General features: G+C 35.3%; 1 protein-coding gene across 10 annotated transcripts in view; it reads left to right on the top strand.

Annotated features, from left to right (window-relative positions):
• Window positions 1–16219, top strand: part of PPP1R12A (protein phosphatase 1 regulatory subunit 12A) — a 126094-nt gene that overhangs the window by 103083 nt on the left and 6792 nt on the right. For 4 of the 10 annotated variants that reach the window (XM_035334857.1, XM_035334877.1, XM_035334824.1 and 1 more), the window contains 7 exons: window positions 147–212; window positions 6309–6325; window positions 7602–7743; window positions 8447–8551; window positions 9467–9514; window positions 13863–13913; window positions 15545–15706. In XM_035334857.1, the coding sequence (XP_035190748.1) occupies window positions 147–212; window positions 6309–6325; window positions 7602–7743; window positions 8447–8551; window positions 9467–9514; window positions 13863–13913; window positions 15545–15679 (564 nt within the window). In that variant the 3' untranslated portion in view covers window positions 15680–15706. Of the gene's footprint in view, window positions 1–146; window positions 213–6308; window positions 6326–7601; window positions 7744–8446; window positions 8552–9466; window positions 9515–12780; window positions 12812–13862; window positions 13914–15544; window positions 15707–16219 lie in introns of those variants that run through there. The other 6 variants (XM_035334842.1, XM_035334899.1, XM_035334888.1 and 3 more) reach the window with 3 other exon arrangements.

The raw sequence follows: 16219 nt of genomic DNA, 5'->3' as shown, positions 1-16219 counted from the left end.
TGTTACATCCCATATGTGCTCTGTATATTTTGGATAGGTAGAATGCTACTAGTCTTAGTTTTTGATTTTAAAAATCTAGAACACACTAAATTCTCAGAAAGCTTTCAACAGCTTAACTGTTTTTCCTCTCCCACCTCTTTCACCAGAGTGATGAAAATGATCAAGAACACCAGTCTGATTCAGAAGAAGGAACAAATAAGAAAGAAACTCAGGTAATTAAAATAAATGCTAACTTTACAACATATATCCTAATTGTAAAACTTTCAGTGCAGTTGGATTCAAATAAAGTAGTGCATATGCTGAAGTCCTTATGAGTGGTTTCTTAGTCATAATTTGATTCTGTGTTTCAGTGCCATTTCCTTTGCAGATTTATAGTGAAAATCTTGTCTTCTAGCATATATATGAACTGCAGAATTTTATAACAATTCTAATGTGTTAACAACAGGTAAAACTGTCTTTTTCTCTTCCATTCTGATTATGTAGAGTTAGTACCCAGAAGGTGTCGGTGAAATTTCTGACATATAGTTCAGGGACATGTTTCAGCAAGTAATTGGAGTGAGTTTTCAGATTCTACCATGCAAATATTTTTATCTGCTCTTTTATTTTCAATGAAATGATGTCCTGTGACTAATACATACTAGAACCTTTTTAAACTAAAAAGTGGTGTTGATAATGTAGTTAACGTCTAATGTGAGAAAATATTAATATAAGAAAGTTTAGAAAGTTAAAGAGCACAATGCACCTGATTTCCACATTGAAGAAGAAAGATTTCTGAACATCCTAATTCAGTACTGTTAGTTTTGTTAAAAAGTCAATGGCAAACAGTGTAATTGGTTTGATTTGATGTGAAAAATCCTTATAAATTGATTTATGCATGAGAGTGGGATGAAGAGGGCTTAAAAATGAAGTAGCGACTTAAGCTATATTATAAAATGGTGTAGCACAATCTATTTCTTTTGACCTAATCCCTGGAGCAACACACTAGGGAATCAGGGTCATTATTGAGTAATAAAACTCAAGTGATGTAAAAGCTTCCATTACATTTCCTTAACTGGTTTAGATGTTGATACGTTCCATCCTCTTTTGTTTTGCTGTTTTTTTGATTTCCCTGTCATGTTAACATAAACACATAGTTCTCTGTTCTCTCCTTCCACCATTAGCTGTTACTAGATCTGTAATTATTAGATATGTGGTTATTCCATATTCTATTCTGTAGTAACTTCTTCTGGTAGAGTGTAGTCCTTGTAATAGAATTAGACTTATATAAAACTACCGTGAAGTAGTGGTAAATCAGGCAAAAAACAGCTTATCAGAGCTTTAAAACGTTATGTAGATTTCAAGTAGTTCCCTCTCTTTGATGAACAACTATTTAGAGTTTTTCAATGATAAACAAAGAACTAAATAACTTTATACAGTGCAGTATTTTGCTGCCTCTAGAAAAAAGAAGTGGAATAGACTTTGAGAATTTAAATGGCAATCTGTTCCCAATTTTATGACAAAAAATGTATTTTTTGATTTTACATAAATTGCACTTTTCTTTTTGCAGACACTAAATCCACTTACAATTGACACAAAATTTGAATGTTTTATTGTAGAAAATTCATGATTATTTGGCTATAAATCCTTTTCATTTTTGAGAGAAGGAAAGAGATGGAATAAATCAGAATTAAAACATTCAGACATTCAGAAAATATTTATGCTTGTTCAATTGTACTGAATATTTGATGTACTACTCAGAAGACAGAAGTCTTTGGAAAGACTGAAATTCTCTGTTACTCCCTTATGTGGTGCTGCTGTTGGTTTTTTTGCTTGCTGAAGCTACAAGCCAGAAGTAGGAGATGGTAACTATAAACTTTGAAGAGCTTTGGCGGTAACTCAGGAATTTAGAGGAGGTCAAAAACAAGCCTTGCACATGCTACAAAGAAAACTAAAGAGCCTTAGACAAAATAATTTCTAGCCTGAAATCTTTAAGGAACTTGACAAATACTTAAGCTTTTCATTTCAGAGGTCTTTGAAAGAACTGTCTTACAAGATTTCAGTTTGTGCTTTCTTGTTCCCTATACAGAACTACCTTTTGACATCTCAGTTGATCATTAAAGAACAAAAAGGAGAACTATTGAAATGAAGTAAAATTTTGCTAGCACTATGACAGTTGGAGGCTGCGGTAATGAAATTTTGTTTAGGCTTTTGAGTGCTAAGAGATGAAAAATTCTTTAATTTGCAAAACAAATGACGTTACTTACAGGAAATCGTTGTTCCTGTACGAAGGATAATCTTATGTTGTAGCATGACAGTTCAAATATAAGCAAGTCTGGAGATCATTTTGTCAGCTGAGGTATTTTATATAACAAACTGTTCCAGTGAAGCCTCTTTTTCAGTTACATTTTTGCTTTTATAATCCAGCACTCATCTCATGGATTTCATTCTGAAATTGAGACTATGAAGAAATAAATTGGGATAAAATTAATTCCCATTCTTGGGAAGTGGAGAACTTTACTTGCACCAATTTGTTCTAACTTTTGGTTTCAAGGAACGGTTACGTCTGAAGTCTGGGGACAGAAAGAGATAGGAATTAGGAACCATGCTGTCGGTAGCCAGAGTGTGCCAGGAATAGGTATAGACCTTTTATGTGTGGGTAAATCTGACCTGAATTTAGTAAATATAGAACAACAGAAAGTAAAGGATTGCTCAGTCTTAACCAATATAGGCATTTGTTATGTCACTGAAGAAGAACTTTTTTGAAAAGCACAACAAATTTCCAGGAAGGTAAAAAAAACAGTTTTACCGGAACATAGTTCAGTAATAAGTTTCCATAAAGCACAGCTTTGAACGTACATACCAAAGTGATCTGTGAAACAACTCACATTATTGTCAAACATGCCTGAACAGCTCTCTTTCTTGGCTGGCTGAAGGGGAAGATGTATTTAGATTACTGATTTAAGTTCTGTTGATGTAGTCTTCAGGAATTACTATGGTCTTTTCCTTTTTGGTAATTAGATTTTACTTTGAGTTGAACTTTGTCTGTGGATTATGATTCACAAGATTTCTTTGCTTTTTGAAGTTATTTGGACTAGCTATTTGTCCTTAAGCAAAAATAGCTCAAAGTATGAATATTGAAATCTAATTTATTATTAGTGGAATGCTGACCAGACAGTCAAAAAGACTTAAGGTATAACAGAGTTGCCAAGTCTTGTGATGATGTGGAAAGTGTGGTGTTTGCTGTGCTTTTAAAAATTTTATTCCTCTTATTGCTTTTTTCTCAGTGAGCCACCTTGTCATTCCTTTCCATTCTAGCCATCTTTTGTTCATGGAAGTATGTCTTCTGTTACTGGAAGTGGTGCCCCTGTGCCACACTAAGACATAATGAATGAAAAAGAAGCCAGTAACTTGTAGGAGATGAGGAAATTTGGGGTAGAATTCAAGCACACGAAATCAAGGGTATTTGAGAGTTAAGCTTTTCATGGTATAAGTATTTGCAGGGGAAAAAAATATGGAATATGTGTGGTGAAGGAGAAATAGCGCGTATTTGGGCAGGAGATGAGAATGGGAACATGATCTGTTAGAAAAATGATCTGTTTAAAAGTGAGCAGAAGACAGAGATATCAAATGACAACGATACAAATTGTATTACTTTTAGTATCAGTTTGTCCTGTTTTCATTAGCATTGAAGCTTGGAGTGCACTTGAGCTCCACTCAGAAGGATGGATGCCTACAGAAGTGTGGGGGCAGCATAAAAAAACACGTAATGAAAACAGCAAAACAAAAATCTCCCCTGAGATGATGCATTTAAAAAATAATTTCAAATTGAAATAGGCACTACAACGGAGGTTAGTTTATAATTAAATGAACTGAAATGTTATTTAATACGGGATCAGATATGTGACTTCTGAAGGGTGAAAGATAGCAATATTAGAATAATGAATGTCATTAGCTCTTCTAATTCTGTGGGAATAAACATGAGAAACTGGCACTATTAGCACTGGTTAAACATTGTACTCAGACTTTGTTTCTTGGTTTCATGGCTTTGGCAGTTCTATAGAAGTACTCATTTATCCAGTGTAGACAATCCGTAAAATTAATATTTTATTTCCATTACTAGAAATTATCCTAACCTCACCAAAATGTGACGTATGTCTGGAAGCCCAGTGTGCATTTTCAAATACACAGTGTGTTTGTGGGGGAGGACACACTTATGGTCTGTATAAACTGATAGCTTAGAGCGTCGGGTTAGTGTCAAGTCAGCTGGTGTCGATGAGGATACATACACTTTCATTTTTCCTTACACTTCGGGTGCTGCTTAATGTAAATTCAGCTCTCACAGTCTGCTCAGTTCTGTGAATGTATTAAGAGCACCCATCTCATGTAATTCAGATGTGCGGGGATATGTATCAGTGTTGGCCTCATTTGTCCTCAAACCAACTTTATGCAAAATCCATAGATTTAGAGTTACAATCCCCCCCACCCCCAAAAAAAAAATAAAAAAAAAAAAAGTAAAATATGAAAAATTGTGACTGAACTGAGAGAAATCAAAGGGGAAGATGAAATGAAAAAATAAAAAGATAGAACACCACTCCCCAAAAAAACACATTTTGTGACAAGTGAGGGAAAGAAGAGGCACATGCTTGAGAAACGTGCTTCTCTTCCCATGAGCTCTGGGGGCTGGATGCTGCTTGAAGCCCAGCAGCAGGGCTTCACAGCTTTCAGGAAACAGAAGTTGCTGATATATGCTTTTCTGATGGTCACAGAGTCCTGGCCCTGCTGCTCAGTTTCCAGATCTCAGCCGGAAGAATGGGAATGGGCTGGGTCATTGCTTTCCTGTCTCAAGCAATTAGTGCTTCCCTGTCTCCAGGACTGTCTTACGTCACCAGCTCCTATGGTCTACCCCTGCAGAGCTGGAAAGTTCTGTTTGCAAAATGTTCTGCTTGTGACTTAGTAACTTGCCTTTCCATTTGGGAAGCTGTACGGCAGCAGGTTAATGGAGATCCATGAGGCTTTCGTGTTTCCACGACATTATGGGGAGCCCACTAGAAGCAAGGAAAAACAGCCTTTAGAACTCTCTTTGTTAAGAAAATGCAGGAGTGGTGTCATCACATTAGCTAAAGGGTAAAAGGCTTAGTGTTTTTGTTTGTGTGGTGTCCCTTCAAGGTAAAAAGAGAAAACAAAGTCTTTGTGGACAAAGGATCCTCTGTTTTGTTAAGGTGAGAAGGAAGGAGTAAGCAGTGGGAAAGAGGTTTTTGTAGGTCATGGATTATGGGGTGGAATTCGGTAATCTCATATGGATCTTAATTTTTAGATATGCAACATACAATTCATACTTACGTGGAAGTTAAAAATGTTGTGGCCAGTTGCTTAAAAACTAACCAGGTGTAGCTATGTGACACTTAACTGCAATGTTTTCTACAAAAATCTCCTAAGTTCTCAGCATTATTCATTCCCTTACAGAAAATAACAATATTTTTAGGAGTGGTTAGTCTGTTGCACATACTTTTGATAAAACATGTGTAGTAAATCCACTTCAAGGTGTCAAAGGGAAAATTAAGTGTGTTACGGAGAATGTGACTATTGTGACAATATAGGTTAAAAAAAATACAACCTCCACACCACCACCCCCAAAAAACAAGCACAGGAGAAAGCTCCAGCCACTGCTAGGTGGACATCATTGGAGGATATCCAGGGGAATATACATCAGTAGAGTTTCTTGAGTGAAATGTCTTCACTTGAGATTATTATAAAAATCAGAATAAATGATGAATCTGTACTGACCACCCAGAGGGGAAAAAGGCTTATGTGAGTGATGTAATGCTTCAAGGACACTCCCTCAGTCTTAAGTCATCACCTTTAATTAAATTTCACTCATCAAGTAAAGTGAATGTACTGTCTGACTGTGGATGCACCTGTAATGAATGAATTAAAGTATATAAAAAATGAAATTACATAATTTAAATTTAGTCTAGTAAGTGTTTCCCTATGTAGTTGGTATAGCAGCTAGTTTCCCATTGATGTATGTAGACGCAATGATATAGCTTATTTTATATTATTATTTTAAGCTGAAGTCATTATTATGGTGACCTTTCAAAAACATTATCACTACTGTTACAGAAGAAGAGGAATAGGGAATTCAGAGAACAGGGTCCCCTTCTCTTCTGATCCAGACAACAGTATTGCAACTTGAAAATACTACTGGATAGCATAAGCGCTGTAACATAATTGTTGAGTTAGGCTTGTTCACAGATTGTTACATATTTTATTTAAATAAATTACTGATTTGATCTCTTCTGTTTCTCTCTTTTTACCCTTCCAAATGACAGAGTGATAGCCTTTCAAGGTATGTGTGATTTAAATAAATTAATTTAAATTTGTTACACTTTTTAGTCACTTATTCTCGTTTAAATTTGTTTATGTACAAATTCAGCTTTACCTCAGTATTGAGTTGGGTTGAACTTCAAAATGCATTAGAGGCACTTAAAATTTGTGTAGAATACGGCTGTAGACATACAGTTCTGTGTTTTTTTCTGCATTTGTTTGTGGGACACTCAACATGAGGGAATGTATTTGTAGTGCACTGAAGGCAGACAAGGCATTTTGTGGAACATCATGGATATGGAAGGTACCAATGGTACCATTCCCTACAAATTTTTCAGTATTAAGTCAGCTTAAATACTGAAAAATGTCTAAGAAATCTCAATAAAAATACTACAGCCTCTGAAAATCAGATTTCCTTACGATTTCTTAAAAATGAAAATGTAGAAATATCGATCATTAACAAAAAAAAAAAACTTGCTTTTGATTTGGACCTGTAGAATTAATTATTATGTTATGTCTGTGCTGAAAAGCTGTTGAATATTACTACGGCACCTAAACCATGAAGAATGAGCACTGTGAAAATGCATAAAACTGTATTAATATTGGTTGTAATTCGCTGCTTAATAGGATAAGGAATTTGCTGTAGATTTGTTTCATAAACTGATTCTGTTGAAATAGTAGAATTCACAATAAGTAGTTTGGAAATCTCCTTCATTTCTCTAACAGAACTTGGAGAAGTCATCTTGGATGATATTTTAGAGATTACTTTTTAAAAACCCTTCAACTGAAGTACTACATTTAAAGTAGTACTGCAATTAAAAGTACTCCTTGCCAGAAGCTGGACTCAGTCATCCTTGTGGGTCCCATCCTCAATATTCTACGATATATTTTTAAGAATAGGTCTTCAAAAATAAAGAAGTAAAATATCTAAACCAGCATAAAGTCCTTTAAAGCATTTAAATATTTACTTGAATTAAATATTTTAATTTAATTTTTTAAATTTCTCGGCATAAGAGGCAGGCATTTACTTGGCATGGTGGGCAGTTTTAAAACATTTTCACTCAGATAATCTTGAAGTATACTGAAGAATACTGATGGAATGTCAAAATTTAATTTGCATTAAATTAGTATACAGTGGCTTAACTAAAATATATTACTGCAAGTGGCTGTGTTCAGTTGGGTAATGGTACACTCACAATGTCTGATACAGTGAGTAGTCTCAGTTTGAGTACAAAAGCAAAGAAAAATAAGAGATAATAAAATAATAATAATAATAATAATAAACTTTTCTTTTACAGATACGATACAGGATCACTCAGCACGTCTTCCGGTGATCGTTACGATTCAGCACAGGGGCGATCTGGGTCACAAAGTTACCTTGAAGATCGAAAACCTTACTGCAGTAGACTAGAAAAAGAAGATAGCACTGATTTTAAGAAGGTATCTGGTCCAGTGATTTTGGTGTGAAAGTAATACTTGATTGATGTTTTTCATAGTTTTTTTCATAACTTGGAAATAATCTCATGTTACATCACAAATGCTGCTTAGAGCAACTCAGCTCAACAGAGGAGCAGAGGAACCATTGCAGTGGGGGAATACATACGTTACAAAACCGTTTATGGCTTTTGCACTGAAAAAAGTGCAAAGGAGTTCAAAGTGCAAAAGTTCAAAGGCAAGGGAGTAATCCTGAGGAGCCAAACTGTATATTTTTATGACAAATGCTATCAGATTGTTTTTGTAGTTGATTGTGTTACTAAAACTGCTTTATACAAGCATGAAACCCTATATTTGATCTTTGGTAGCTTATAAACATATAATACAGAAATTTGTTTAGATCTTGTTTTAAAATAGAGGAGGAGTTTGTTAAGAAAAAAAAAGGTTTACTGTAGTGTCTAATCTGTGATATATGTATGGTAAGTTGTGTGCTCCCTGTGCAAAGTTGCTTTTCTCTATAGATGTCCAGTAGCAGTTCTTTAAAGTGGTTGCTAATTCTAAACATCTTTAAACTCTATAACTGAATTTTACTTCTTAGACTATTCATGTATTTCTTCATTTTACGTGCAGCTCAGACACAGGTTTTAAAATGTTCAGCTAATGTCACAATTCTTATTCAGTGTGTTTTTAAATTAATATTTTGTCTTAGCTTTATGAACAGATTCTAGCTGAAAATGAAAAGCTGAAAGCACAGTTACATGATACCAACATGGAACTTACAGATCTTAAACTACAGTTGGAGAAGACCACTCAGGTTTGTATAAAACAAAAGGCCCATACTTTGCTGACAAAGTAGATAGCAAACTAGAAGCACCCCAGCATATGAGTTGCTATTTACTAGGCATCAGCTTTGTTTCTTATTCAAAGATGGGAGTGAAGAAGAGTATCTCTCTGTTTCTAAAGAAAAAAAGAGCACAGGATTCTGGTCTTCAGCTGTGAACAAAATGTGTGAGACCATCTCCTGCTTATTTAAGTACTGGTGGTTCTTGCCAGCATGTATGTGGAACTTCTTTGCAGGGTAGGGATAAACGCTTTCTACACTGTTAAGCCTATGTTCAAACTGTCAGTCTGATTTGATTAATTAATTCATAAACCTGCTGGCAGATTGGCATAACCTGCCAGTTCTTCCTGGCTGGTTAGATAGCCTTATCTCAGAACTGAAGAGCAAATAGTGCACTTCACTTACAGGTAACAGCTCTCAGATACCAGTGCTGCATACAGTAATATTATATATGTACACAACAGTGAAATTCTTCTTAAATTGCTGTAGAAAGAACGTTCTCCTTTCTCAGATCACATTTGCCACAATTTACCTGTGTATGTACTTCATTGTCTTCCATATGCAACCTGTAAATATCAGTAAAGTACATTTAAAAAGATGTTTGTTTTGTAAAGCTTTTAGATAGATATACTATATTGCTCCTATTTGCCGAAGCCTACGTAAGATTAAATTACTTAGGGATGGTCACAGAGGAAGTCCGTGATAAATCCAGCTCATTCTTTTTTATTTCAGTGTTACTTCCCTGAACTTAAAGTGCTTTTAAGGACGTATTTTGGACAGAATACAGTAGTAGTTGCCCTTAGCTGAAATGTCCTTTTGTATTACTTTTCTTCAGTTTTACATGGTTTGAGAACAAGTACCAATGTCTCTATTAATTCTGTGTTTCAGAGACAAGAAAGATTTGCTGACAGATCACTCTTGGAAATGGAGAAAAGGGTGAGTTTCTGCCAAATATCTACTGAGTAGTCCAATTCAGGCTTTGTTTTAGTTTGTTTTGCAACCCCTGGCTTGGATATATTTTAGTGGGAACAGAAGCCTTTCTTACAACTTTCATTTTTTAGAAGATTTGGGGATTTTAGGTTTCAAAGTGGCAATGAATGTGAGATACTGTGAGATGGAATTATGCTTAAGAAATGCCTTCAGGTTGTCTGTTGGTTCATGATAACCGGGTTCTAAACCCCACTGCCCTCCAGGATTCTGCCGCTTGTTTCATCTCGTCCAAAACAATGTTGGCTCTCCAGAGATTCAGAAGCCGATTCAGAGCGTCTCATCTTTTAATGCATTTCCAGCATTCAGAGACTTTAATTTCCTCAGAGCTTTCCGGAGGCATGTGTGTCGTGTTACCAATTATTATTGGTAATGAAGTAGCTGTTTCTACCCCACAGACATCAGACCTCAAACCTGCTAATGATGTACAATTAAGCATAGTCTGTCTCTTTCCTTGTACTGTAACTTCTCCAGAGGGAAAATGACACTGGGTTGGGGCGGAGTGGAGGCAAATGAATGAGCAGTGTGGGAAGAAGGGCATTAGGGTGAGAGACAGCCCTAAATTGACAGGGAAAGATGTGTAATAAATCCAGATGTGAGATAGACTGCAGGAATTACTTCAGAAGTTGTGCCCATGATAATTTAGGCTGTAGTATCATGCTAGCTTAAAACCCATCCCAAGTTCTGCAGCCACTTAAAGAAAACTCAATTTCTTCTGTTGTGATCCTGGCTTCCTTTATGGCCACATGCACCTTTCTCCTCCCCTAGCCCTGGAGTGACACATTAGATACTTCAGTGGGAAGAAAATTAAATGGACTTTGACAGTAATAAGTGATATGGTATATATTTATTTATCCCTGGTAAACTTCACATTTATTAGCTTTGTATGTGTATTTTCCAGTATTTGAGGTTTAGAGAACAGGTTCTAAAACCTAATTCTGCAAACCTATCTGGTAAATAAACAAACTCTTGATTTTACAAGAGGACATGGAGATGCAGAAATGCTCTCAGGCACTTCCTGAAGTTCTATTATTTTTATCTTAATAATCTCAGCAGATAATTGCAGCGGCCTTCTAGTGCCTATTCTTGTTTTTGTGGCATCCTGCTGTAGGCAGTGATTTCATCAGCAGAAAAGTTTCATCAGCAGCTTTAATTGGTTTCTTGCTTGCTATCATGGCCACACAAGTGGACATTTAATAATTTCATAGATTTAGCTGTATGAATTACTATACAGGTCTTATACTGCAGAATGTAGTGTACACTGTAGTGTACATCTTGACATTATCTCAGTTTTAAATTACTGTGCTACTTTTTCCCCCAAATAGGCCATTGCATTAAGCCAATTGGCTATCAATTCAAAGGTGAATTCTTGCACCTTTTTCTTGTAAATATACTTATTCCAATAGCAGAAATGTCTTTCAGAAATGTTACTTGTTCTGAAGTTATTAATACCAAAGCTAGCAGGTAAAAAGATAAATAAAATTAGTGATAATGCTGCCTGGCTGAAACATGGTTTACACAAGTTTTAGGATGTGTTCCTTGTATTTTTACAATTTTAAATTTACTTCTTTTCAGACAAGAATTTAAAACGGGAATTTATTTGTGAATGTATTTTCCTTGTTAGAATCTGGAATTGGTTGCATTTTGAAAGTGACGGAAATGAGATTCTCAGCTGCTACTTATCAATAGCTGATCTCTAGACATAAGCTGACTAAATTCAGTTCAGGTGGTTGGTCTTTAAGAATAATTGTAAAGACATCTATGTGTGAGCTAACCACATAAATGTAAAAGGTAAAAACAAACTGTAGAGCTTTTCTACGTACCCTTTTCCAAGTATAAGACTTCAGTAAAATGAAATACAGAATTCATAAAAGTACATAGAGAAAAAGGTAGGACAAAAGTAAAGAAAAACCTGAAGACATCTTTGAACTAAGATATTTTCCAGTTGAAGCATACCTTTCCAGTAAAGAAGATGGGAACATTTATTGAACCTAGAATTTCACTGTGACAAAATTTAGAAAATACGGATTTTTAATTTTATTTGACCTTAGCCTTTATACAGTGTTTCCATGATGTGATTTGATGACGCTTTGCCAACATTTTTAATTTGAGGACTAGAAATAAGTACATAGGCAAAAATACAGTTTTTGTCACTCTGAAAAGTATGTTAAAAACTCTTTGCAGAATTTCATGACATGGTCATATGCAACTCATGCTGCCAGATTTCAGTATGGATCTGAATTGGAGATACGTTTAACCCATTTCTCCTAAATCTGGAATTCATCACCTGGGAATTTGTTTTGGGGAGAGATTATTTTTTTTATATTACTGAATATATGAATATCTGGTTTACTTACTTAATTTTATAACTCTGGGGTCAGTTTTTCACCTGTGTACATTCACGTACCTCAATCACTGCACCAAGACTGTGGTTTCTGGTTGCTTCAATACATACAAATGAGCTATTGTCTTTTATAAAATGAGAAACTGGCTTGTGCTTTTTTACATATTGAGAACTACAAATTTTCTTTGCGTTCCTTAAAGAAATGTTGATGTATATCACAAGCTTTTACACTGCATAGGCATTTGAAAGCCTTTCTTTGAGTCTGGGGACTAACCAGTTAATACTGGCAAATTTTCCTACTGAAACTCTGATGTGTTGTTTTGTTGGCATTTCTCTAGCCACTTCCTAGCAGAGTAAGAAGGAAAAAAAGGAAACATAGCTTCATCTAATTAGAGCTATATGTTTTTGCAACAAATCTTATATCTAGGCCAGTCTACCTGAATGTTTCCTTTGTGAAGTATGCGAAGTTGATGAAATAAGGATTTTATTTTATTTAACTGGTTTTTATTGCTAATAGTTATTCGTAAATAAGCTCGACATGTTAGGTGAGCAAATGCATCAAAAGGACGAATGGTTTTTAGTCCTACAAAACCAGTAGGTAACTAATAACGTTCTAAGTAAAGTAAGATTGTGTGGGTTTTTTGTTAGTCACTTGCTTACTGCAGTTAACTCACTGGTACTTACGATGCCGTTACAATCAGTCTTTACTTATAGGAAAATTAGTAACTTGAAGTAGTTAAGTACATTAAGTACTAACAACTGCAGTAATCTATTACTTTGATAAACTTTTAAAGTTGTATTCTAAAATGGGAAAGTGTTGGGGAATAACTGCACTATGATTAAACTAAATTAAATGATTTGTATCTGAAAGGTGGCCGGCAAGAGTCAGTATCTACTGGGCGGTATGATCTAACCAAAGTTTTACACACCTCAGTCAATGCTGCTTGCTGTTTGCATAACACCATTGTATGCAGATGCATATGTACACTTTGCAATAATCTGTTGCTTTTGCCTTTCACACTTTGGAAAGATCTGAATGTAGAATAGTGAATAACGGCAGCTGCTTTTACATGAGACACACTGCATTGTCTGACACAGGAAAGCAAGCAAGCTATAAAGCCCTGAAGTCTACTGCATTAGCCATTGATCTGTCAGATGCGTTGAAAATGAGGATTAAACAAAACAATATCATTTAGAAATATGGTAGTGTGTCTGCACTGCAGACTGCAGCATAGTATAGAAAACCCTAAGCTAATTTTCAATACAGTAGCTTGGGTACTCTGATCAGTGTAATCAAAACAACCTGAAGTTCTTGACAAAGGCTAATTCCTCCTGCTTCTCAGGTAAAAAGGAAAAAAAAATCCTACCAACTATACTATACTAGAAACGCAGAAAATACTCAGGAAACATTTACTCAAGAAGCAGGTAGTCTTACGTGGCTAGATTTCTTGGTACTCAGCTGAAGTCACATAACATAAGTTTGGGTTGCATCTACACTAAGTTGCAGTTTATAGTGTGGACAGATCCCACTGAGCTGAGGCAGATTTTTCAGCTACGTTTGCTTGTCTATGAAAGCTTACGCTTTTGTGCTTGTTTCTTTTAATATTCTTGTTTCTGATCATTTTCTGCATTTCTTGTATATTAAGCTTTTATGGAATACCCAGCTTATGAAAAATAATTCCAAACAGTGCTTACGAACTAAGTTTTTGTAACGGAAGGGGTATATTTTGTAGGACTTGATGTAAAATTTTATATCTCTTCCTCCCAAGTTATTGAAATTCGATATTGAAATATTTTCTATATATCACTGCCATCACAAGTTTCCTGTCTACACTATGCTTCTGGTTGTATGATCTTTGAAACTTGAAGTATTTCACAGTTTTCACAATATGTACAAGCATTAACTCAAAAAGAATGGTATTGCTCAGTATTAACACACGTTTTCTGATTTAGGAAAGAAGAGCTCTAGAAAGAAGGATATCTGAAATGGAAGAGGAACTGAAAGTAAGTATTGTTAAACTGTTGTTAACATGGTGTATGATTATGTCAGTGACATGAAACAGCACTTAGTCTAGCGATTTTACTGCTCTCTATAATTTCGTTAGAAAATAGTAAGTTATAACCACATCTCAAAATCACTCGTTTCATTTAGTTTGTAGTGAAGCTGGCATAAGTGGTTTTCTGGCATAAGCAGTCATATGTGTAGGACTTTCTTACTATGAAGGTGCTGAGGCTTACACTTGTATATCATATTGGCTGACAAGAAGCATTCAGAGATGTTTGCGGTGAAACATGGTTTGATCTGATCAAGACAGAATTGCCATCTACGTTTTTCATACAAAACTCTCATATTTTAATAATCTAAAAACAATGGTATCATATAATTCCATAGATTAAGCATAGATAATTCTATAGATAAAGCATTAAATGTTGCTTTGCTCAAAAAGCTTTATCTCATTAAATTATATATTAGGCAGTACATTATCAGTATCAAAAGAAAAACCTTCATTTGTATAGAATGAATAGTAATGAGTTTGTAGTTAATAAAAAGCAGCAGATTTAGATTTCAGATGTTGACAGCTAAGTACGATCTACCACATGCACTGAATAATAAAAGTTGTGGTATGACTTTTCTCATTTCCTGATTTATGAACATTAAGTTCTTAGATATAATTAAAAGACAGAGAAATCCTGCAGGTTCGCTTTGGATATAATATTGGACAGAGCCAACCAAACTGAAAAAATTAAACTGTAACTAGACAACCAGTGGAACATGATGAAATAGAAAACATTTCCGTACCCTGTAATTTTAAAGCAGTACCACTATTTTGACATTTGATAGTTGTCATTGATTAATAAGTTTCCTTTAAAGCTCATTTTTGAGCTCCCTCTGGTGCTTGAAAACTGCATTAACTTCCAAATCCTTTTCATTAAAATACCTGCAGTAAGGTTTGTTGATAGAGTTGAGACTGACAAGCAATGGTAAACAGAAGGCAACCACAATGTCTGTAGCTCCCTTGGATTCAGGCCAAGGTAGTTTCCTGTAAGGAAGGGAACACAGTGTCTGAGGTTCCTTGAGGGAAAGGTCTCTAGAAGTGAAATATGTAGAAAGCTAATTGTAGTATAGGAAAACAATTATTTTTAAAAGTGGAAGACAAGATATGAGTTTCTGTCACCAACCTGTAAATTTCTGTTAGGGATGGTTGGCCTTTTTCAAAAGCTTACTTTCAATATGCAATACGATGCAACGGTTTTGAATTAAAGATTAACACTCGTCCTGACATTTGTTGCACTCTCATGCACAAGTATATGTTAAACGTATCATTATTTACTGACTTTTGAATAGGAGAGTTAGTTTGTGCAATTGGGATGTTAAGTAAAGAATTCCAGAAATAACTCTCATTGTTAATGTATCCTGAACTGTTTTGGAAAGCTGTGACTAATCACTGCTGGTTCTTAGATTGCTTTTCAGGAATGTGCCAATTGCTTGATACTTTATTTTCACAGCAAGTTATCTACTTTAAACAGGACTGTCTCTTCTAAGTTTTCTTTCAATTCTGTTCATCTCTAGTACTTTTCAACATAATATATGTGTTTTTTTCCCATTTTCACTCCTATTTCTTTGATTCCTGCAGAACCTGCAACAAATAAAGCAGATTCAATCTTTGAGACACATAAATGAGCGACTGGTGACTGAGAATAGGGCCTTGACCCGTGTGATTGCCAAACTGTCAGGGTCCTGTAGGCAACTGCGTTCTATGGACTTGTAATTCCTTCCTTCTCCTTTGTGTAGCCAGGCAGGTGTTGACGATCAGTTTGTGCTTGGGCAGAGTTTTACTATTAACACTTGTGTGTTCAAAACTGACTTACTGCTCGGTTATGGAAGCGTGGCTAAAGCATGGTGTCCAGTGTACCGAATAGAGGTGTCACAGATACGTTGTTATGGTGTGGCGCTGCTGATACTAGCACTGAAGCTTGTCCTTTTTCACTTGAAGCTAAGTTGGAAAGAATTTTGAGAGACCTTTGACACGTTAAAACCCTGGCAACAATCTGAAAGGAGTTGAGTTCACACTAGGATAAACTGAAGTCACTTCCCTGTTTTGATGTTTGAGTAAATGCTCAAATTGACAGATTTGTCTTTGGTTTTCCAACAAATTGAAAATAAGAAGTGACCTTTTCTTACTGCAGTATAATTAAAATGCATAGAACTGATACAAATCTGGTCAGAACTAAAGAAAGTTTGAGAAAGGGTTGCAGTACTGTGCATTTCTGAACAGTTGCATTGGCAACTTAGTTTCTTAAATTTGTCT

This window comes from Oxyura jamaicensis, chromosome 1 (assembly GCF_011077185.1).
Source record: "Oxyura jamaicensis isolate SHBP4307 breed ruddy duck chromosome 1, BPBGC_Ojam_1.0, whole genome shotgun sequence".
NCBI classification, from domain to species: Eukaryota; Metazoa; Chordata; class Aves; order Anseriformes; family Anatidae; genus Oxyura; species Oxyura jamaicensis.
Note: the sequence above shows the minus strand (reverse complement) of the source record. Positions and strands in the feature narration are given on the sequence as shown.